General features: G+C 35.3%; 1 protein-coding gene across 2 annotated transcripts in view; it reads right to left on the bottom strand.

The window, feature by feature from the left end:
• Positions 1-396: 396 nt before the first annotated feature.
• Positions 397-26,158, bottom strand: part of LOC150097373 (TATA box-binding protein-associated factor RNA polymerase I subunit A-like) — a 232,994-nt gene continuing 207,232 nt past the window's right edge. Inside the window, exons 12-13 of one of the 2 annotated variants that reach the window (XM_090407416.1) lie at positions 24,352-24,521; positions 397-1,399 (exon numbers count right to left, since the gene is read on the bottom strand). In XM_090407416.1, coding sequence (XP_090263542.1) covers positions 1,185-1,399; positions 24,352-24,521 — 385 coding nt within the window. In that variant the 3' untranslated portion in view covers positions 397-1,184. Of the gene's footprint in view, positions 1,400-1,561; positions 1,897-24,351; positions 24,522-26,158 lie in introns of those variants that run through there. The other variant, XM_090407417.1, reaches the window with a different exon arrangement.

Genomic DNA, 26,158 nt, shown 5'->3' with positions numbered 1-26,158 from the left:
CTAACAAGGAACGAATTATAGCCAGAAGGCAAGGAATAAAAAAATCCCTGGCTTGCTATGAAGAAATTTTGCGTGACAAGAAAAAGACATTATGCCATCAGACGAATCTATTAGATTTTATGAAACCATCGACATCGAAATAACTTTTTTTTATGTACGGAAAACTACAATTATGATTATATTTCTTAAAAAATATAGGTGTTTTTGTAAACCTTTGGTGCCAATTGTATGTTTGTATATATAAATTACATGCAAAATTATACCCCGTGTTAAGCAAATTCAACTTGTGCGCTTTTCGTTGGTCCCACCTATTGCGTAACTTCGGGGTATCACTGTGTATATATATATATATATATATATATAAAGTTTGTTGCACTAAGCTGAAGTAGGCTCTACTAGTGGGCACAGTAAAAAAGTGAAGAGAGTTAAAGCAAATGCACAAAGTTCATTTTTTTTTTACTGTTAAGGTAGAAAGAACGCAAAATGGTCCTTGGTAGTTATGGAAGCAGTTAATTTATATAAAAATTTTTTTAAAGAACATTTAAGAATGAAGATGGAGAAAAGTAACATACACAAACAAACCTAAATAAAAAATGATGAATCTTGTATTATGCATATCAGTTTGGCCACAGTGACAATTACTCAGTATATGTTTTGGCCTGTTTCTTATTCCCCCCCAACTATACCGAGTTAGCTTGTCTACAATTGTGGTTGTGAAGCTGGCTTTCCTCAGAATGCAAAATGGTTCTCGGTAGTTATGGAAGCAGTTAATTTGTATAAAAAAAAATTTTTAAAGAACATTTAAGAATGAAGATGGAGAAAAGTAACATACACAAACAAACCTAAATAAAAAATGATGAATCTTGTATTATGGATATCAGTTTGGCCACAGTGACAATTACTCAGTATATGTTTTGGACTGTTTCTCATCTCCCCACTATACCGAGTTAGCTTGTCTACAATTGTGGTTGCAAAGCTGGCTTTTATCATTCACCTCAAGTTTTCCCCTGACAAACAAACAAACAAAAACTGATCTCAAAGACATCTAGTAGTAGTTACATATATGGCCAAGTATAATCTGAGTAATCTGGTTTATGCCACTGCCATTCTAGATGGGCTGGTATTTAAATTTTCTAATACTGCAGAGTCAAAAGTTTCTTGGTGGCAGGTTGATAATAATTACTTTATGCCCATATATCTTCATCTATATCAATATCCATTTGGTCATTACATGACAGACTTTTCTGTGACTCTTCTTCACTGTTTTCAGCCTCATACTCATCCCATGATGAATCAGAACGAAGTCTTTCAATTTTATCTATCAATTTAAGCAGCTTGGAAGATAATTTCAGTGATAATGAGCTCAACTTCACCTGCACCTTCTTAACAAATGGGTGATCTGAAATAAAAACATGAATGGGATATGCCATTTCAGAAAATAAAATCAATTTTATTAAGACTTATCACAGCAGTTTCTAAAATAAAAATACAATTTTTAAAAAATAAAAAAATAGTCACACACATAATAAAAATTGATACTGTCATTTATAGCATAATTTCTGTTATCTGTAAGTGCAAGTGGTTATGAAAAAATTAGCTGCAAGAATGATTTTAAAACGTCAAATGATATAATCACAAATTTTAACGAGAAGCAGATAATGTTGCAGTAACATAAATTAAAAAAGGACTTAAACATCATGGCAAAGCAACTAGCTAATACCATCAGCTGAGTATATTTGATTTGAAAATCACATTTCTGTTTCTGGGTGAAAAACGTAATGATCCCTGTACCACACCAACTGACTTATTATTATAACGGTGTCTCCATGGAGGCATTGCAGCATTCCAGATAAGATTACAACCCAGTTCTTTTCAGTCAAAGGCCACATATTTCGTCTACAGAAATAAGAGCAATGAGAATGAAGTTAGGACAGGAAGAAGAAGGTGGTAAACCTACAGTACATTAATACTGTGGATAAACATATACATAAAACTAATAAAAATGGGGGAAAAAATATTTCATTTTTCACATAATCTTGAAAACCTGCTCTGGAGACCAAACATGGAACAATGGCCTCACTAGGCAAAGACATTCATCTCCCACTTAATGACAATCACAGATATCCTTTCATCAATGACCATGATGGGATTTGAACCTACAGCTTGGTGGTTGGAGAGCAGGCATGCTGATCACTTGGCCAAACAGATGAGAAAACCTGTATGACATGTATATATATATATATATATATATATTGTGAGTATGGTGTATACATGCTGCATATCCATAATTGTAATAAATTTAGTTTAATCCTTTATCCAAGTGCGAGCAAATTTTCAGGCACAAATTTTATCAAAGTTTGCGCCTGAAAGTATCTTCAGGACTGGGGTAAGGTCGTACAACACTGGGCAACTCGTTGCAAAGGTGGAGCAAGCTAACATCACTCCTATCTCAGTATCTCCAATAATGTAAAACACATCTCCTTGCAGATATATATAATATTATGCATTAAGGGAAGGGCCACTACCCAGATTAGTTTCGACCTTTACTGAGGTCTCTTCAGTGGGAGCCAGGCCAAGGTGCCAGGCCCAAGTGGAGATACTAGGCAGAAGCATTAACAAGGTCATCTCTACCTATAGGAGTTGAAAAACGGTGTGCCACCTTTTTATTAAGTTACTCTGGATTTAGAGAAAGATGTTGAAAGTTTATTTTTCACTTGGTTAGACTATAATAAATTTAGCTTAATCCTTTATCCAAGTGTGAGCTAACAAAGTTTGCGCCTGAAAGTATCTTCAGGACTGGAGAAAGGTGGTACAACACCAGGCAACTCATTGCAAAGGTGGAGCAAGCTAACATCACTCCTATCTCAGTATCTCCCATAATGCAAAACACATCTCCTTGCAGATACGTAGATGTATAATGTTATGCATTAAGGGGAAGGGCCACTACCCAGACTAGTTTCGACCTTTATTGAGGTTTCTTTAGTTGGAGCCAGGCCCAAGTGGAGATACCAGACAGAAGCATTAGCAAGGTCATCTCTACCTATAGGAGTTGCCAAACGGTGTGCCACCTTTTTATTAAATTAATCTGGATTTAGAGAAAGACGTTGAAAGTTTATTTTTCACTTGGTTAGACTATAATAAATTTAGTTTTTATTAAATTACTCTGAATTTAGAGAAAGATGTTGAAAGTTTATTTTCATTTGGTTAGACTATAATAAATTTAGTTTAATCCTTTATCCAAGTGTGAGCAAAGTTTGCACCTGAAAGTATCTTCAGGACCGGGGTAAGGTGGTACAGCACTGGGTAACTCGTTGCAAAAGGTGGAGCAAGCTAACATCACTCCTATCTCAGTATCTCCCATAATTAGCTTGCTCCACCTTTGCAACGAGTTGCCTGGTGTTGTACTACCTTACTCCAGTGCTGAAGATACTTTCAGGCACAAACTTTGTTTGCTCACACTTGTATAAAGGATTAAACTAAATTTATTATAGTCTAACCAAGGGAAAAATAAACTTTGAACATCTTTCTCTAAATCCAGAGTAATTTAATAAAAAGGTGGCACACTGTTTCGCAACTCCTATAGGTAGAGATGACCTTGCTAATGCTTCTGCCAGGTATCTCCACTTGGGCTTAGCTCCCACTGAAGAGACCTCAATAAAGGTCGAAACTAGTCTGGTAGTGGCAATTCCCTTAATGCTTAACATTATAAATATCCGCAAGGAGATGTGTTTTGCATTATGGGAGATACTGAGATAGGAGTGATGCTAGCTTGCTCCACCTTTGCAATACCTCCACATATCTCCTATGTATAATGTTATGCATCTAGGTAGTGGCCCTTCCCTTAATGCATAACATTATACATATCTGCAAGGAGATGTGTTTTGCATTATGGGAGATACTGAGATAGGAGTGATGTTCGCTTGCTCCACCTTTGCAACGAGTTGCCCGGTGTTGTGCCACCTTACCCTAGTCCTGAAGATACTTTCAGGCACAAACTTTGTTTGCTCACACGTGGATAAAGGATTAAACTAAATTTATTATAGTCTAACCATGTGAAAAATAAACTTTCAATATCCATAAGTGGATTTCCATTTAATTTCATTAAGTATCCTGGCCTGGTTGGCTGAGTGGTTAGCATATCTGCTCTCCAGCCAAAAGGTTGGAGGTTCGAATCCTACCATCGGGATGGATATTTGTGATTGTCTGTAGGTGATAGATGGTGGTGGTGTAGTTGCAGTTAGTTGTAGTTGGCGAAGAGTTGTACAGTAGGTGCCCTCCAACATCTCTCGATGAGTCTTTGGACTCCCTGGAGGTGTTAAGTAATAATAATAATCTCTAACTGTATTAATTTCTTGAAGTAATGTATCAGAAAAATGATTCTATGTGCAAAGGTCTTTATTACAATACATTTTTATAAAGAAAGAGTGTAGATAATGATGAACATACAGGGTGTTTCAAATTAAAGTATCCCTATTAAGAACAATCTGTAAAGAGAACCAGCTGACAAAAGGTTTGTTTTTGTGATTGTCTGTAGGTGACAGATGGCATTGGTGAAGAGTTGTAGAGTAGGTGCCCTCCCTCGATGAGTCTTTGGACTCCCTGGAGGTGATATGTAATAATAATCTCTAACTGTATTAATTTCTTGAAGTAATGTATCAGAAAAATAGATGTTCGCCCAAGGTCTTTATTACAATATATTTTTATAAAGAAAGAGTGTAGATCACTATTTAGTCTTGAGCAGGATAAAATTGAATTTCATATTGAAAAGAAGCACATGTAAGAAACTTTCTTACATGATGTGAACTGTAGACTAAAATGCACAAAGATTATTGAAGAAAAAATGAAAGAGTTTGAGAACAGAAACCAAACCTTGGAGATTCAGTGGCAAGTCCTGAAGAAAACCCTAATTGATTAAGCCAGAGAGGCATGTGGTGAGGTTGTGTGCAAGGATAGAAAAATCAGAACTCCATGGTGGACACAAGAAAGCATATCAAAAACTCCTTGCAAATAAGTTAGCTTGTGCTCTTAGAGAATACAGAGACAATTGTAAGAAAGCTAAACACTGTTGTAAAACTGGCTAAACAAAAGTCATGGGAGGACTTGGGTAAGAACATAGAAAATAAATATCAAGAAGGTAGCAAAATATTCTGGAGGTTATTGAAGAAGCTTAGAAATGGAGGAAAGAGTGCTGTAAAAGGAGTTAGAAATGATAAAGGTGACATGAAAATGGGAGAAAAAGATATCCTTGAAGTATGGAGTAATTACTTTGAAAAACTGCTAAATGAAACAAGCAGTGATGACAGCACAGTGATAAAAAACACTGACCAGGCATGCAGTCAGGAATACATATCCATACTTGAAGTAGAAAAAGCCATCAAAGGCTTGAAATGTGGAAAGGCAGCAGGAGTAGATGATATTCGACCAGAAATGCTGAAGTATTGTGGTATAAAAGTCTTACAGTGGCTGCACTGCATACTTCAGAAGGCCTAGACAGAGGGACGAATTCCCGATGATTGGAGTAGAGCTCTCATAGTACCCATATATAAAAAGGGAAATAAAACTGAATGTGAGAATTACAGAGGTATTTCCCCACTAAGTGTTCCTGGTAAGATTTATGCAAGTACACTTGAGAAATGGTTGAGAAGAATTGTGGAAGAAAAGCTTGGTCAAGAACTAGCTTGATTCATGCCAAATAGAAGCTGTCAGGATCAGATCTTCACTTTACGACAAATAGTTGAGAAATCATGGGAATATAACAAAGATCTGTATTTAAGTTTTGTGGATCTGGAAAAGGCATATGACAAGGAACCAAGAGAGAGAAGCTATTCCAAATGCTACAGTTATTTGGTGTTAATGGGGCATTATATTAAGAAATACTTAGTCTTTATTTGAGTTGTAAGTCAGCAGTTAGAATTGAAGTATAGGAGGATGGTTAAATCTTCCTGTACTTCTGGGGTCAGACAAGGATGTACATTATCCTCTCTGTTAATCATTATTTTATGGATCACATTATGAAGGAAAGTGGTATTAAACATGATATCAAAATTGGAGGTTTTAATCTCAGCTCTTTGCTTTATGCGGATGATGTTATATTTCTAAATAAATCCGCTTCAAGTCTACAAGATTCCCTGACTAAATTGAAAAACTGTTGTAACAGATATGGTATGAAGGTCCATTGAAAATATCAACTGCATTGTGAATGGAGAACTTATAGAACAAGTAAAACATTTCATCTACTTAGGCACGATTTTTAGTGATGGTAAGTGAAATATGGAAATAGACAACAGAATCAACAAAGCTGGTATGGTAGGCAGTCAATTGAATAAATTCATATGGAATAAGAGAGAAATTAGTCAGAACACTAAATTAGCTGTATACAAAACAGTGTTCAAACCAGTTTTAACTTATGAATCTGAGAGCTGGGTCAGAAGTAAAATGCTTGATCAAAGACTAGAGACTGCAGATATGAGAATTCTGAGAAAGATTAGAGGCATGAACATGGCAATATCATATTAAAAATGAGGATTAGGAAAGAACTTGACATTGTCAGCATCCAGGAATGCGTCAGCAGAGCTAATCTCAGGTGGTATTGTTATGTCCCTTTCTATCTTACGATTTTGTTTGTCTTACAAACTGCCTTCGTCTATATTCTTCTAACTTCTACTTTCAAGACATCACCAAAATTTCTACTAATATCTGAGTTATTGTTCCCCGTAGTATCCCTAGTATTTGTATTTTAACTGCGCCCTTTGGGATATTTAGTTTAAGATATTTTATACATAAACAGAGAAAAGGAACTCAAATATCTGAAAGTGTAACTATTGCAGTCCTGACACTATTTCTTGTTACTCAACATTAATTCCTTAAACTTCCCGTTTCTTAACATTAATTCCCCGCATGGTTAGGCTGGAATGTTTCTAAGCGGTGCATTGGATTAGCAATATCAGACAAATTTTATCATTAAACAAAAGGTTTATTATTTCTCTAAACATGGTACATATCAAAATACTCAACTAAATTACTTACACACTAAAATTAGCTACAAGTAGTTGGGCTATGATTCGACAAAAGTTACTACGATCATGCCGCCACAAAATTTCATACAAAACATGAATTCACTTAACATGGAAAAATTAGATCACCACACATTATTAGATTATTCAACTTCAAGTACACTAACAAAATCATTAACTACTCTAGCACATACTTATGACAAATTCCGATTCTCTACACAATCACTCTAGGTATTCAAATTCCTCAGGCTACTTGATTACTCAATTTACACTAATCAAACTCAATATTAATAAAACCATTTACTTCATTAACACACAACTATGTCATTAACTTTCCTTTTACAATGTGGTAGGCACTCAAGATTCTTAGAATAATTAATTATTCACAAATTATCAACACTAGCTAGCTTACTTTTATCAAATTCTGAAGTCCTATTATAATTTCTCCCTAATCACTTTAACAGTTCTGTATTATGACAATGGTACCTATCACAAACAACTTCTAGTTAACATAAGACAAAATTCACAATACCTTTCTTTAGCTTCACTTACGGGCCTTTACCTTCTACTGAACGAACTTGCTTGCATAACTTCTTGCCATTCAGGGCTATATAAACATCTGCGCCGTCGGCTGTACTATCAGAAACGAGGACATCGATATTTTCACAGCTTCCTATGACTCTATGGTATATTTCGCTTTCTACATAGGAATACGGGAATAGCTTTCCCGCTCACCTTCGATTCCTTGTTGTGGCATGAGGATATAAGCCATATCTCTCCACTCAGGAACACCGTGAAATCCACTAGAAAACCAAACTAAAACCACCGCGACTATCCAAACGTTTCTTCTCCTCTGGCAAAAAGGCAAGAAGGCCTCAAGCCTCCTTGACTATCTAAACGTCTTCCCCAAAACCCAAAAGAGCCTACTCTTCAAAAAAAAAAAAAAAAAAAAAGCGAGGGGGGTGGGGTTACCAACCCTTTTATAGCTGCTCCCCCAACGGCGCCCTTTCTTACTTCTTTTTTCCCGCCTCCTACTTGTTTTCCGTCTGCCTACCAATTGGGTAGCATTTTGCCGCCATACGTCATTTTGATCGGCAACTCGTAACGAAGTTTCTATCTGGGTATAGGCCCTAAGCGATATTCCGTTATTTCTCTTGTTAGCCTCTATCTTAACCCCCTTTTAAACCTTTTCTCAGAATTCTACTTAATGCTTAATCTGTAGCCTCTTACATAGCGTATATCACGACTCATTCTTTTATACTCATGCACTTAACTCTTTCATTCTTAATTGCATTACTATATTAATTCTTAGTTAGCTACTTATTTAATACAAATTCCTTGTTTAGTCATAATACATCTTAATACATTCTTTTCTTTTGTTATCTTAACTAAACAATAGACCTTTACATTTTACTCAATTTATACTGGATGCAAGAATATTTTATTAATTAAATTATCCTTTTTATGCAGGGGTTTTTATTTATGTTATTTATTTTTCATGTTACACCATGATAACTGAGAATATTATATTCTCAAGATATCAGGTGTAACAGTATGGTCACTTAAACAGAATGGGCGAGGAAAGATTAGCAAAACAAGTGTTCTCTGCCAGGTTGGCAGGAAAACGACCCAGAGGAAGACCAGGATATAGGTGGATTGTTATGGTAAAAGTGCCTTAGACGATAGAAATATAAGATCTGATAATGTTGGAGTCTTGGCAAGTAACAGACTGATTTAGAGGAAAATCATTGATAGGAAGTTAATAATGATGTAAATTTTTCATGTAGTACTATCATATCCTGTACATCCCTTGAGGGTATATGGCAGGAATTTGCTTGTTTCAAATTAAAGTACATCTATTACGAGCAATCTGTAAAGAGAATCAGATGACAAAATGCCCTCAAACTTGGTGGGTATCCTAACCATGATGAAGAGATTTTGATAATAAAGGAGACTGAATCTGCAATCATTCGACTTGCACGATGGGTCTCACTTTGCCTGAACTTGCTTTGCTTGTGAAGTGTTTCCTATAGGATGAGGCAAATGCTGCAGTAGCTGCAGCACTTCACAAGTACAGATGCCTTAAAGACATTGCAAAAAGGTTCAATGACACCAAATGCAGTGCAACACATGGTTCATCAATTGGAAGGGACAGACAGTTTGACAGTCAACAGAAGGAGAGAGAGTGTAAATCTGAAACTGACTGAAGATGTTGAGCAGTCAAATGAAAATGATGTAGGTTTATGAAGTGCACATGCAAGATAATTAGATTTACCATATACGCAATAGTATGGAGAACTTTGCATAAAGCGTTACAGTGCTATATGTATAAACTCAGCCACAGCCAAGAGTTGCAAATGGGAAATGCAGCGTTTGAGAAACATTTGCATTGACATTTCTAGCATGCATGGAGGTAGACAAGAAGTGGGCTTGGAATATCCTATGGAGTGCATTTTCATGTCTGTGGAACACTAAATACATTTCAACAAATTCCCTTGTTGAAATGCACAAAGAATATGATTTACAGACAAGTTCGTTATCAGCCTGTTTTTCTTAGAAGAAATCCACTGAATAGGACCTGTAACCTGCATGGTCATAGCTGAGCAGTTTCATCATCCTGTAACTGCAGCAAAGAGGGCACCTGAAAACAACATCGTCGATGCAAGATGAAGCACCTCCCTGCATAGGATGTGAAGTTTAAAAATTATTGTGTCAACTTTTCTCAGAGGACAGAGTAATCAGCTATTCATTTTCTATGAAATGGCCACCATGTTCACAAGACTTTAACCCATGTGACTTTTGGTTTTGGGGTTACTTCAAAAGCATGGTATCAGGGCAAAGATCTTCACCTGGAAGATTTGAAAGACAAAATTGCACATCATGTGTGAAACCTTTTGATACATTAGTTGCATTCTGCTAGGATATGCAAGGAGATGCACTTTACATTATGGGATACTAAGACAAGTGATGTGAGGTCTTAGCTTCCTTATACGAGTTATCCAGTCCTGAAAACACTTCAGGCACAAACTTTGTTTGCTTACACTTGGATAAAGGATTAAAGCAAGTATATAATTTCTTGGTATCTTTAATTTACAGCATAATGAAGTGAAAACACTTCGAACAACTTTTTCTAATCCAGAGTAATTTAATAATAAGGTGTGAGACCTTTTGGCAACTCGTATATAAAAATATGACTTCTACATTACTTTAACCTTAGTATCACCACTGGGTCTGGCTCCCACTGAAGAGACCTCAATAAAGGTCGAAACTAGTCTGGGTAGTGACCCCTCCCATAATGCATTGCGTTACAGATGTCTGCAAGGCGATGTGTTTTGCATTACTGGATACTAAGGCAAGTGATGTGAAGTCTTAACTTTCTTGTACAAGTTGCCCCAGTCCTGAAAATACTCAAGGGCAAACTTTGTTTGCTTACATTTGGATATGGAAAAGAGGTGACCAGCATAATCAGTGCTGTGAAAACAAAGAGGTGAGATACTTAACTGTAAGAACATACACACTCTTTCCATAAATACTGTTACAACTTCTGTACCCCCCCCTCCCCCATGCTGCCCACAGAATTGTGCTAACCTGGTTGCTAGTTTCGCATATTTATCAGTAGAGAGAGTTGTCTAGCTGTATGGGTTAACATGCAGTGGGGAGATAATGAGAACCGTATAGCTGTAATAGCACTTCACAAGGTTGGAATGCAGCTACCTTTATTGTCAACATGCTCAAGATCAGTAGGATATTTGTGTATTGGACTATTAACTGTTATAACAATACAGAAGACATATGTGACTGCCAAAGGACAATCAACTATGCTGCGCTAGGATGCAGCATAGTTGATTGTCCTTTGGCATGACTTCAGCCCTTGCACAACTTGCAAGGGCTGAAGTCATGCCTCTGCTATAATTCTGTGAGAACACAGAAAGTGATATTGTAAGAGATGAACTTTACACAGTGAATGATGTCGCACATACTAACTGATGACCTATCGTTGTTCTACTAGACACTTCCTAACACCACAACTTAGGTGGCAGAGGGTAATAAAATCAAAGACATTTCTCTGGCAGTATATAAACAACAGACACAGAGATATCCTCTTCAAAGATGAGAAGATTGAAGAGTCGTGTAACTACCTAAAGGATCAAACCAAGTATATAATTTCTTGGTGTCTTTAATTAATTTTGTTCTAGGTGTTTATCCAACTTTCCAACCCCCCCCCTCATAGTCCTGCACAAAGGCTAACACACTGAACATCACCTCTACTGATTATCAGGAGCTCCTCGCAGCATGCCAGCTCTATATGATATGTTTTTTGTATCGCATTATTTTAAGAAATGAGTGAAATAAACATCATTGAATAAGTTTTTTTTTTTTTTTTGTCATTGACTCTAAATCATTTCACAATCATAAACCATCCAGTTCACATTAATGTAATTAATTTTCTCCTGCTCACAGTGCCATATTTCGCTATCAGTCATTTCTGAAAAAAATTTTTTATTTTTATTTTTATTTTTTTATTGTCAAAATCTCTACCCCATGATCTGGTTATAGTACCAACCAAGTTTGAGAGAAAATTGTCTACTGATTCTCTCTCTCTACAGATTGCTCTGAATAGGGGTACTTTAATTTGAAACACCCTACTTCTCTGCAAACATGGATTTGTGATAAACAGCAAGTGAGAGTGCCACCAGATCCTGGGTTCAACCCAACAAAATGAGAACATACCATGGGCAGTCTCATATTTCTATCTGTAGCACACAATCTTGAATACTTTGGGCATCTATTTTATTTCATTCTCTATGGATATATTATATGGACTGCATGTTTGTAATTTTGGACAATACAAAGTAAGTCTTAGAGCAATTTAATAACCATGGCAGAATTAAATTTATACTAGAAATAGAATGATTCCAAAATTCAACATGAATCAGATCTCTTGTTCTCCATTTATTATGAATTTATATTTGCTGAGCTTATGATAAATAAACTTCATTCAAGAATTACATGATAATTTGCAAAAACATAGTCAAAACTTTGCTTTGCAGAATGTGTAGCATCTGTTTGTCTGATATTCATCGAAATTCATATGACCAAGGATAAGAGGAAACTATGATCAGAGCAAAAGGCAAGGCATCCCTGATTAACAATCTCTTATTTCACCTTTGACGTGCATGGCAGAGATCCTGCTATTTATTATTTATTTATTATGCATATTTATTATAGACAAGTGCAGAGTACATCACAGCAGAGTTATAATTCAAGATAAAGTGGAAAAATAACAATACACCAAACACTATAACTTTAGTCTACTAGCTGATGTGGCTAAAAATGATGTAAATAACATAGCAGCAATAACAAAGGATTGGAGATTGCTTGTAGGTGTAGGTGCATAATTTCTCATGTCCTCTAGCACATAATACCAATGCATCATACTGAAGAGTATTACACATTCACAGTTTTCCATACTGCTGATGCAACATTATAATAGCTTTATATGTTCTATAATTTTTGTTTTTTAAGTTATCTACTGCTAGAAAAGTGAACTGTAGTCTTCAGCTAAGTCTATAAAAAATGTTTAATAAAATATTTAAACTGGAGGAGGATATTGACATGCAGACAAAGAGGTTATGGTTCCCCTATATAAGACTTTGATCAGGCCACATGTGGACTACTGCACACAGATTTGGTTGCCTGGTTTTCAGAGTGATGAACATGTATTAGAGAAGGTTTATACTAAGTGTCAGGTCTATGCAATGTCAGATACGAGAGAGAGATTGAGGGAATGCAACATACAGAGCCTTGTGAATAGAAGAAGAGGGGATATGATTGACACATAAGGTGGTGAGGGCTGTTACTAGATTAATATGGAGAAGATATTTCATAGAGTAGAGGGAAGCAAGGTTAGAGCTAGAAGCCATCCATGGAAGATCTATAAGGAGGGTGTGAACAGGAGGAGTGAGAAGAAGGTTCTTTGCATGAAGATGATTGATGAGTGGAATGCATTGCCTGAAAGTTGTGGTGAGTGCAAAAACTGTGAATGGGTTCATGGCATGGCTCAATCTTTTGGCAAGATTAGTATAGACTTCCTGTGATGAGTCCTTTGACTACTCAATGGAGATCAGATAATAATAATAATAATAAATGAAATGCTTAGTATTGTTTTCTAGTATAGAATGCAAAAAAAAAAAAAAAATATCAGGGATGCAGAAGAGAAAAAGCTATTTATTAATAATAAAAGAAAAGAAAATTAATCATTACCTTTGAAGTTTAAAAGATCTATGCACCTATGCATTATTATCATTATTAAGAGAGACCTTTAGGGAATCAGAGACTCATTTTACTGTTTTATGGAATAAAAAAAAAACAGTGCGTATAAATAATTAAACGGCATGTTTGATCACTACTATATTTCATCTCAGTCATTGATTGAGATGTCATCAGGGTAACAATATGAACAGACTCAGAAATTCAAGGGGACACATGTACTATTCCAAAAAAAATCATGTAGCTAATAGAAACTTCATGTTCTATAGAATGACTTCTGTGGCCAAAATAGAGAGATTGAAGGAATAAGGAATCTTATGAACTTCTGGCTTAGCTCTTCTTTGGTGCATCAATCCGAAGATTGGTAATTATAGCAGCACATCAGAACATCCTGTCTTGTGACTTCCTTTTTATCTCTTCATAACTCTTAGTGCCAGTTAGCATCATTATGTTATTTATATATGAAATTCTTGGTCTGCCTTGTGGCCTCTTTCCTTCTACAGTCCCTTCCATTATTTCTGTAATCAGCCCCCCATGCCTCAAATGGTGTCCAATTAGGCTTTTTCTTCTCTTATTGATTTAGCTAAGAAAAGAAATTTATCTTTAGAAGGAGGAGGCAGAGTAGGGGGGAAAATGTCTCATTACTGGCTTGAAAGTTGTCTTAAAAATCTTTTTTTTTTTTTTTTTTTTTTTTTTTTTTTTTTTTTTTTTTTTTTAGAATCCTTGAGATACTTTCAGAAGTACCTCTGATATAAGGAATGGAAATTCTTGTTCTGAGAGAGAGAACAGATCATACTTTTCCCGTGAGTGTGGGTCTTGAAAATTTCAAACTTTTGTAAAGTGATGCAGTGAATTCTGGAAAATGTATGTTCCAGGATATGTTTCTTATAAACAAGAAAATATGATATATATATATATATACATATATATATCAATTTCCTGATTCACAAGTAGAAAGGACTCCAGTGCTTTCTTTTCTAATATAACTTTTATTCCTAGGGAAAAATTTGTTAATTTGAATTACATGTTTAATTCTTCATTAGAATATTACTAGAATATGGCAAAATAGCTAACATCATTAATATAATGAAACTAAGGGAAGGGGCAAGCAATGATAACAGGAAAACTTCATTTTGCTAAGTTTCCATGAAATAGTTAGATAACAGTAATGAAAAGGAACCCATGATGCAATCCTCTGGGCCTGTTTGCAGATATTATCTTTCCAAGAAAAGTACCAGAGTGCATAGTAAAGTCAAATAAATTAATAAAAAACATTTTTTTCTCTCTTCCTCAGATGAGATAGAATGGAGAGTATTACATGTAACCATAATGAGAATGGAATGGAAATTAGTTTACTAATTAAATTATGATGGGGTGTACACACACACACACACACACCACACACACACACACACACACACACACACCAACATAATTTAATCATTATCATTAAGAAATATAATGCAGTACAGGAAGATACACAGAAGATATACTTTTGTGTATTTTCCTCTTTGTCTTTAGAAGGAGGAGGCAGGGTAGGGGGAAAAAAAGCCTCATTACTGGCTTGAAAGTTGTCTAAAAATATATATATATATTTTTTAAGAATTCAATATATTTTATAAATGTTTGTTGCTGATATGTATTTGCCAAAATACAGTCCTTAAGCTTACATGTACTGATATCTCAATATTTCAATGACAGCCACTTCCTATTATGATTATTAAACAAATTAATTTAGGATTCATATTCATGAATTTAGGGACACAAAACATACATGCTGAAAAGATTATTTTACTGATTAATAATAAAATAATAACTTGACGTTTCATTGAGGTCAGAAGGATACATGTGTATAAAAATTAAGCTACATGCTGTTTAATTTACTCTATACAGGTAAATTCTATCTACGTTGTTAACTAATCTTTTTTCTTAGCCTGCCCTCTAGTGATTAAAAAAAAAAAAAAAAACCGCTAAAGTCCAGACGAAAAATTTCCAGAAGAATCCTAGTATGTGAGGACTTTAGCAGAGTTTATTGTAGGGTTTTTTATTTTTTTTTATCACTAGAGGGCAGGCTAAGAAAAAAGATTAGTTAACAACATAGATGTAATTTACCTGTATAGAGTGCAACAGCATGTAGCTTGTTCTATACACATGTATCCTTCTGATGATGACCCCAATACAGGGGTCGAAACGTCAAGTTATTATTTTATTATTAATCAGTAAAATAATCTTCTCAACACGTGTGTTTTGTGTCCCTAAATTCATAAATATGAATGCTGATCACCGTGTAACTTTAAAAGAAATTAATTTAAGAAATTAACGCAAACTCTATGGTTAATAGGATTACATTTTGTGTAAACATCAGAAATTAAAATAAATGAATTGAAAAGCATCTAAATAAAAAGAAAAGTTCTTCTCTCTCCTTCAGTATTGCAATAGGCAGTCAGTGACAAAATGTGATGATTGTACACTATATTAGATAAATATATTGCCTTCTTTTTTATTTTTTAGTAGTTTCTTTTGGTCTGATGAGAGTGACAACCTACTGTTGAAAATTGTAAGTTTAAGATTACCTTTTGATCAATGTCTGAAAACTTTCAGAAGATAAAATGAAAATCTAGAAGAAAACAGTTTTTGAGAAGACACACATTGTATACTTTGAAATAATTGTAATTTGATGATGAAGGCAGATCTGAATCAACTAGTAAATATAGTATGGAAGGGGGAGGGAGAAGTGCAGTCTGCTTTGAATTAACATCTTCACACCATACAAATTTTATCATTGTATATTTGCGAACAGGATAATATGACGTGATAAATCATCACATGCTTGTAGAGAAATCATAGCTATGCAGAAGAATTAACGTTTGCTGCTTTCAGGATATATAAGTAATAATTACGAGAATTTCAATAACTCGTTGGTATGTTCAAATTTCTAAGAGGTATAAGTAATTATATTTCAACATACATTAATCACATATCATATGATACAAAACATCTGTACATGGTTGGTATGTATAAGAAAAAGAATGGGCATGAATGCAAACAGATTTGTTAGAGAATACTAAATATCCAATTTACAACTGTGGTATTATGGGCAATGCAATAAATTACTATGATGGGGAATGAATTACACATCATCCTATAACTCTAGTTATGCATGTGTACATTTATGAAGAGCTTTGATTAAAAATAAAAGGGGGGGTATAAAAAATAATCTAGGTGAATAAATTGCTTCCCCTGCATAAATGTTTTTATTGCAGCATGCAGTAAACTACCCAAAAAGCCTATTTCAAAATAATGGATAAGAGAAGTTTTATCTAAGATTTTTCAGTGACCTCAGATCTAATCCTTCTGTTCTTTTTTTTCAAGAAAACAGGTAAAAGTGTTGATTCTTTCTTTTAAGGTTACACAGTGATCAGCACTCATATTTGTAAATTTAGGGACACAAAAACACACGTGTTGAATAGATTATTTATTAATTACTAATAAAATAAAACTTGACGTTTTGACCCCTGTATCGAGGTCATCATCAGAAGAATACAAGTGTAAACGGAACCAAGCTACATGCTCATGCCCTGTATACTAAATCCTTTTCCCTAGCCTGACCTCTAGTGATAAAAAAAAATAAAATAAATAAAATAAAAAAATAAATAAATAAAAAAAAAAAAAATTGTGTTGGGTAGTGGTAAGAATTTTTGTGTGTGTATGGCCTGTGTGTGTGTGTGTAGGTTTGCAGTAAACTGAGAAGGAGAGACAGCAAGAGGGAAGACATGTGACAAGTGTGTCTAAGAAAGGAAGAGAGTTGTTTTTTCCCATTTCAATGGTGAAAACAAAACAAAATCAAAAATCTAGCCCTTAAATCCTTAAAAAATAACCAAGACATTATAATCATGAAAGCAGATAAAGGCAATGCCACTGTCCTTTTAGACCATACAACATACATTGAAAAAATGAACCATTTAATATCGGACCACAACACCTACCAAATGGTAAACTACAACCCCACAAAACGTAACAAAAAGAAAACAACTGAATTAATCAAATCCATCCACACATAGCCTGAAGAAACAACAAAAAAATTAATACCTCAGTATGCCCGTGCACCCAGAATTTATGGCCTGCCAAAAATACACAAACCAGGCACACCACTTCGTCTGATTGTTGAAGGAATTGACCCAAATTATCACTTAGCCAAAAAATTAGCTGCTACACTCAAGGAATTGGTAGGTCAGTCCCCTTCCTACATAAAAAATACACAACATTTCATTAATAAAATTAAAAACATTACACTCAACGACCAAGATTTATTAGTCAGCTTTGAAATAACTTCCCTTTTCACCAATGTCCCAATCAATGACACGAACTTGCTCCTACAGAACATATTTCCACATGACATCACGGCCCTCTTTGCCCACGTACTCCGCTCTGGATATTTCGTGTGGCAAAACAATTTTTATCTTCAAAAAGAAGGTACAGCCATGGGCTCAGCACTTTCTCTCCCAATAACTAACTTTTATATGGAAGACTTTGAGCAACGTGCTCTAGAGACAGCATGTCTAAAGCCCAAAATTTGGTTCAGATACGTCGACGATATTTTCGCCATTTGGCCCCAAGGCTGCGAAGCTCTAAATACTTTCCTTAGCCACCTAAACAAACAACACAAACGTATCCAATTCACCATTGAAATGGGAAAAAACAACTCTCTTCCTTTCTTAGACACATTTGTCACACGTCTTCCCTCTGGCTGTCTCTCCTTCTCAGTTTACCACAAACCTACACACACAGGCCAATACATACAAAAAAATTCTTACCACCACCCAACACAAAAACTAGGTGTCATAAGCACCCTTAAACACAGGGCCCTAACCATTTGTTCTAATGAACAGGCTCTAAACCAGGAATACAAGATCATCAACCAAACATTTATCAAAAATGGATACAGTAAAAAACTATTCAAAAGATCCTCCATAAAGATACCAGTAAGAATAAAAAAAGATTTCAAGAATGCTATTGCCATTCCTTATGTTAGAGGCATTTCTGAAAAAATAGACAGAACGCTTCGAAAATACAACATTAAAACCACCTTTAAAACCCCAAATAAGTTAAGACACCTACTCAGTTCTTCTAAAGATCCTCTTCCACACTTGCCCACCCAGGGGTATACAAAATACAATGCACAGCAACATACCTTACATAGGGAAACAGGGCGAACTATCCCATTCAGACAAGACGAACACAAATGACACATTAAATACCTCCATTTTGGTAAAACCGGCCTTTCTGACCACACACTCCAAACATACCATGGAATTGATTGGAAAAATACCAAGTCCCTACATCGCACCAAAACCTGGTTTGAGAGAAAATTTAAAGAGTCATGTGAAATACTCAAACACAACCCAAATCTCAACAAAAATGATGGCCTAACCATTTCAAGAATGTGGAGGACCCATCTACAACCTGTATAACAACCTAAACTAGCCATAGAAAAATCCCACTACAAGAAGACAACCTGGTGAAGTGTTTGTAACATTCAACAGCAACTAAAAGAAATCATATTATAACAATCAGAACTATCCAGAAGAATATTAATACACGAGGACTTTACCAGTTTATTGTAGTTGTATTTATTTATTATTATTTTTTTAATATATATATATTATTTTTCATTTTTATTTATTTTTTTATTTATTTATTATTATTATTTTTTATCACTAGAGGTCAGGCTAGGGAAAAGGATTAACTAACTACATAGATTTAGTTTACTGGTATACAGGGCATGAGCATGTAGCTTGGTTCCGTTTACACTTGTATTCTTCTGATGATGACCTCAATACAGGGGTCGAAATGTCAAGTTTTATTTTATTAGTAATTAATAAAATAATCTGTTCAACACGTGTATTTTTGTGTCCCTAAATTTACAAATATGAGGTAAAAGTGTGTTTTGAAAGCATTGAAGATGACTAGTTTCCTTAGCAAATTTTAAGCAGATTTAGTTCTTTCCTATTTACTATAATTCCCCAATTTTCTACTCCAGATTTCTATATATTTTTTCTAGAGCTGCTTTAAATAGTTTAGGTGAAGTGGCATCTCCCTATCCAACTTCCTTTTGCATCAGAAATTTCATATTTATTCTGATTTTATAAATGCAATTGAATCTTTTTTAGATATATGACCAAATACACTGCTTGGAAAGAAGTCAACAGACATCCTCATGGGCAACGTCCATTGTGCCGTGTAATGAGTTGTGTTTGCCAGTGTAAATCAGAGCAATTTGATGTTTCTGAGTCAGTGTAACTGTGTCCAGGTGAGAAGAAAACCGAGGGAATTTGAATGAGACATTGTGAAAGGATGCCATGTTGCAAACCTAAATGTTTGGCAAATTGCTGACAAATTGGGCCATCCCACATCAACAATCAGTGATACCATACTGAGAGGGGAGTGCAGCAATTCAACTGCAAGTGCAACCCACAATAGACGACCCACCACACTCAACGAATATGACTGTAGAGTGCTATGAAGGATAATATGTAAAAACCACCATTTGTTGGCTGACACACTAAATGCAAAGTTCTGGGCATTGGCTGGAACATGAATCTGTACAAAAACATTCAGAACCGAAGCTCACAACATGGGTTTTCATAGTAAGATTGCAATATGCAACCCCACACTACCCGAACCAACATTGTCTTCAGTGATGCAAAGAGTGTGTGTGTAGTGGGATGCGGAAGCTTGGAAAACTGTGTTATGGAATGACACATCATGCTACACCATCTACCAAGCAGATGGATTAGTGTGAGTGTCGCAGATGCCTGGTGAACATCTCTTACCAGAGTGCATAACTCCAACCATGAAATTCAGAATTGGCAGTGTGATGATGTGGTCCTATTTTTCTTGGTTTGACCTCTGTTTGTGGTGCCATGAACAATGAACTCCGAGAGGTATCTGAATATTCTAGATAATGCAATGCTTCCTACTTTGTGGGATTAATACTGAACTGACCATTGTCTCTTTTGGCAAGACAATGCACTGTGCCATAAGGGTGCTACTGTGGCTGTGTGGTTTGTGGACATGGATGTTACCGCACTTGATAGTTCTCCACAATGCCCTGATCTCAACCCTGCTGATCATCTATGGATGAACACTAGAGTGTAGGGTGAAGTATCTAACTTGCAAGTCCAGGAGCTCATTACATGCCTACAAGAAGAATGGTCTAAAATTCCCATTGATCACTATTGTATGCTTGTGGAAAGTATGCATTGTAGGACTGTTGCATTCATCGCAGCAAAAGGAGGTCCTACATCTTATTAAGGTGGGCACCATGGCTGTTTGTTCCTCATATTATGGTATCCGTTGACATATTTCCAAGCAATACATAAAAGTTTTTATTGTTATACTCAGATCACATATATAAAAATTGTTATAATTAACAACCAGACATTGTTAATTATATAATAATATTAAATAAGTGGGGTGCTTAAGGGTCAAAGCTGTATAACTGAGAGGAGACCTCCACATAGCCTTTAAAGGAATGCGGAGAACCGACCAGGGCTTCTGACCTAATGTCCAATCCTCACCTTCTCGTGGTGCACCCTGTTGGGTATCTACTTTGATACTGAACGAATGAGGATGGGCTGGCAATTTGGGATTTAGCCGACCAAATTGTATTCTTATTGGTTAAACAAAAATAAAAAATGATGGTACAACATGACAAAATTTCATGCCGGCTGGGGCGTCGCCCGGTTAAACAAGGCCCCCGTTGTTTTCGCCAGGGAACCAGGGCGAACAGCGAAAAGTCAGCTACTGGAACAAATCTGAAAACAAACCCCAACTCAACATCACCAGAGTTAAAGATCGGTACTATCAACGTAAGAAGCCTGAATGGCAAAGAAATGGAGCTAGCTGAGGAATTAGATAAGTACCAGATCGACATAATAGGGGTGACTGAAACAAAAAAGACCAAAACTGGTGAGATCTTTCTGAGCAATAAATACAAAATGTTATATTCAGGCAATAACAATCAAGGAAAAGAAGGAGTAGCCATAGTATTCAAAACAAAATACGAGGCTAATCTTCTTGAATGGCAGTCAGTCTCAAGTAGAGTAATGTGGGCAAATATGAGAATGGGGAACTGGACAATGAGACTTATTTTTGCCTATGGTCCCACAGAAGGTTCTACTAAGGTAGAAGTGGAGGAATTTTTTGAGGCTTTAGAAAAAGCAACTGACACAATGAAAAAGGAAAAGTTGGTCCTTGTTGGGGATCTAAATAATAGAGTAGGAAATGATTGTGAGACATACAAAAATATTTTGGGAAAATTTGGAGAAAAGAGCAAAGCTAATAATAATGGCAAATATCTGTTGGATTTCTGCTCAGGACATGGACTGGTTATTACTAACACCATGTTCCAACATAAAAATGTGCACAAATTCACATGGAGAGAAGAGGCTAGGAATAAGAAAAGTCTCATTGACTATGTTATTGTTAATAGTGATGTTTTCTCCCTGGTGCAGGACACCAGAGTGTACAGAGGATTTGAAATTGGAAGTGATCACTATTTAGTCTTGAGCAGGATAAAATTGAATTTCATATTGAAAAGAATAACATGTAAGAAAGTTTTAAAGCGAATAAAAGTTGAGCAGCTCTCAGATGTAAACTGTAGACTAAAATACAGAAATATTATTGAAAAGAAAATGAAAGAGTTTGAGAACAGGAATCAAGCCTTGGAGATTCAGTGGCAAACTCTGAAGGAAACAGTGATTGATTCTGCCAGAGAGGCATGTGGTGAGGTTGTGTGCAAAGATAAAAAAATCAGAACTCCCTGGTGGACACAGGAAGTTAAAGAGGCAGTGAAGGAAAAGAAGAAAGCATATCAAAAGTTCCTGGCAAATAAGTCAGCTTTTACTCTTACAGAATACAGAGACAAATGTAAGAAAGCTAAACAGTGTGTAAAATAAAACTAGCTAAACAAAAGTCATGGGAGGACTTTGGCAAGAATATAGAAAATAAATATCAAGAAGGTGGCAAAATATTCTGGAGGTTGTTGAAGAAGCTTAGGAATGGAGGAAAGAGTGCTGTAAAAGGAATTCGAGATGATAAAGGTGAAATGAAAACAGGAGAAAAAGATATCCTTGAAGTATGGAGTAATTACTTTGAAAAACTGCTAAATGAAACAAGCAGTGATGACAGCACAGTGATAAAAAACACTGACCAGGCATGCAGTCAGGAATACATATCCATACTTGAAGTAGAAAAAGCCATCAAAGGCTTGAAATGTGGAAAGACAGCAGGAGTAGATGATATTCGACCAGAAATGCTGAAGTATGGTGGTATAAGAGTCTTACAGTGGCTGCACTGCATAGTTCAGAAAGCCTGGACAGAGGGACGAATTCCCGATGATTGGAGTAGAGCTCTCATAGTACCCATATATAAAAAGGGAAATAAAACTGAATGTGAGAATTATAGAGGTATTTCCCTACTGAGTGTTCCTGGCAAGATCTATGCAAGTATACTTGAGAAACGGTTGAGAAGAATTGTGGAAGAAAAACTTGGTGAAGAACAAGCTGGATTCAGGCCAAATAGAGGCTGTCAGGATCAGATCTTCACTTTACGACAAATAGTCGAGAAAGCATGGGAATATAACAAAGATCTGTATTTAAGTTTTGTCGATTTGGAAAAGGCATATGACAAGGTGCCAAGAGAGAAGCTATTCAATACGCTGCAGTTATATGGTGTCAATGGGGCATTATATCAAGCAATACTTAGTCTTTATTTGAGTTGTGAGTCAGCAGTTAGAATTGAAGGAAGTACAGGAAGATGGTTTAATGTTAAATCTGGTGTGAGACAAGGATGTACATTATCCCCTCTGTTATTCATTATCTATATGGATCACATTATGAAGGAATGTGGTATTAAACCTGATATCAAAATTGGAAATGTTAATGTCGGCTCTTTGCTTTATGCGGATGATGTTATACTTCTAAATAAATCCGCTACAAGTCTGCAAGATTCTCTGACTAAATTGAATAGCTGTTGTAATAGATATGGTATGAAGGTCAGCAATAAAAAAGACAAAGACAATGAAAATAGGCAGAATCATTGAAAATGTCAACTGTGTTGTGAATGGAGAACCTGTGGAACAAGTAAAACATTTCAGCTACTTAGGCACAATTTTTACTGAAGATGGTAAATTAAATATAGAAATAGACAACAGAATCAGCAAAGCTGGTATCGTGGGAAGTCAATTGAATAAATTCATATGGTATAAGAAAGAAATTAGTCGGGTCAGAAGCTGGGTCAGAAGTGTTTTACTTCTGACCCAGAAGTAAAACACTTCTGGGTCAGAAGTGTTTTACTTCTGACCCAGCTCTCAGATCTTATGGATCTGAGAGCTGGGTCAGAAGTAAAACACTTGACCAAAGACTAGAGACCGCAGATATGAGAGTCCTGAGAAAGATTAGAGGCGTGAACAGATGGCATCAATGGCAATATCATATTAAAAATGAGGATATTAGGAAAGAACTTGACATTGTCAGCATCCAGGAATGCGTTAGCAGAGCTAATCTCAGATGGTATGGTCACTTAAATAGAATGGGAGAGGAAAGATTAGCAAAACAAGTGTTCTCTGCCAGGTTGGCAGGAAAACGACCCAGAGGAAGACCAAGATATAGGTGGATTGATACGGTACAAAGTGCCTTAGACGATAGAAATATAAGATCTGATAATGTTGGAGTCTTGACAAGTAACAGACTGATTTGGAGGAAAATTGTAGATAGGAAGTTAGTAATGATGTAATTTTTTCATGTAGTAGTGTCATATCCTGTACACCCCTTGAGGGTACATGGCAGGAATTTGATGATGATGATGATGATGTTAAATAAGTAACCCCCCCCCCCCTGCCTATCTACAGCTCACAATTTAAATGCTAGTTCAATTATTCATCTTCTGTGAAGGTTAGATAATATTTCCAACATTCAGTAGCAATATTTAGTCTGATGATGATTATGGATAAAATTAATTACTTTCGAAGTTTTAAAGAAACTATCAGACACTGTTAAGATCTTACCAATATAATGAACTTCTAGTACACCAAGAACTTTCACTTTTTCTAAGGCCAGTTTCCCATCTTCCTTGCTTTCTAGACAAGCTCTTACAGGATCAAATTGATAATTTAGCCATACGGATGCTCGTCTTTTCCATAGGTTCCTCATTACATTTACCTGAGTTGGAACTGAACTTAAAATAAATAAATAAAAAAAAAACATTCTTCATTCATACTTAAATGAAAACATTAAATTCAGTACAATTCTTCAGAATATTTAATTAGCTTTAGCACTATATTTCAGAGTATTTTTTTAAGTGTAAGGAATGATTAAATAACATGTAATAGTGTTTCTTATAAGATGGACTAAACTTGGTTTAAAACATAAAAAGAATTTGTATAAAGCTGCCTTACTAGTTTAGAAGCCAGTTAGTTATATGATGTCTGAACTATATATAATTATAAAGAAACATAACTGAGCAACAATATTGCCCAGTTATCAAGTCTCCCCCCCACCAACACACACACACCTGATGTTTTTATCATGGAACCCAGAGAGAAAACAGAAACAGTGAAATGTCAGCAATTGGAATAACAAGGACCTCAATAGAACAGCACAGAGGTATAACTTTCAAAATAGTTAATTAGCTTCAGCAGAATGTTTCAGAATATTTTTTGAACTGTAAGAAACGTTCATTGCATCAATTTAAAAAAAGAAAATGGAAACTAAATGCTAGAATTCTAGAGGAATTTTCTTACAAAGCATGCCAGAAAAGATTTATAAAATCATACCTGAGAAGAAAAAATAAATAAAAATAAATATATCAAAGAAAGTGGGCATATTTTTCTTGGTGCATCCTGAAACAATCCATGAAAAGAAGAAATCACATAAAACATTACTGCAAGTAAGGATGCACTCACAGGGAATAAAGAGAGAGAGAGAGAAATGTAAGAAAGATGTGTATAAGCAGCTAAACAAAAGTCATGGGAAGATTTTGAAAATACAGAAGATAAATATCCATGAAGATGGTACTTTTTCAGGTAGGATTCAAACTAAAACCAATTAAAGAGCAGATATGCAAACCATCTGGCCATGGAAAAATTATTAACTGAAACAAGAAGTGATAATAGTCAGAAAATATCCTGGAGAAATGCAATATCTGAGGAAAAATGCTATTAGACAGCTGAATTTTTTTAATGCAAATCCCACTAATGAGAGTTATAAACTTATCATAAATTAATACTAAGGGCAGTCTAAGAGTAGATAATCTGGAAACTGTTCTAGAGACATGGAACTTTGGTGGTCTCATAATGGGCAATGAAATTCATCTAACATGTAAAGACATTCATGTTTTTAACCTACAAGTTGGACTGCAGGAAGGCTATTTACCAAGCTAACCAAGGTTAGCAATTTGGAAAAGCAACTAGAATCTGACATGAAAATTTCAAATCTGGTGGTATAGGAGCAGAGTTCTCATTACATCAATTTAGAAAAAAGGAAAATGAAACTAAATGTTAAAATATAGAGGAATTTTCTTAGAAAGTATGCCAGAAAACATTTGCACAATCATACCTGAGAAAATATGAGAAAAATATGTGTACATTTTTTTTTTCTTGGTGCATCTTGTCGGTTAAACTATTGTATAAAATTGCCAGTTGATGATGCCACTGTATAATAAACACAATGTATATTTTCTTCCTAGATTTCTGAGTGGTTTAAATCTTAAATTTTAAAATTAAAAAAAAAAAAAATAGATAAAACTAAACATAAATTGACTTTCAATCTCCTCACAAGTTTGCACATATTCTCAGAATAGCATATACAGACGAT

This window comes from Typopeltis vanoorti, chromosome 17 (genome assembly GCF_054136105.1).
Source record: "Typopeltis vanoorti isolate ZY-2024b chromosome 17, IOZ_Tvanoo_1.0, whole genome shotgun sequence".
In the NCBI taxonomy this organism is placed as follows: domain Eukaryota; kingdom Metazoa; phylum Arthropoda; class Arachnida; order Uropygi; family Thelyphonidae; genus Typopeltis; species Typopeltis vanoorti.
This window is presented reverse-complemented; position numbering and strand designations above follow the sequence as displayed.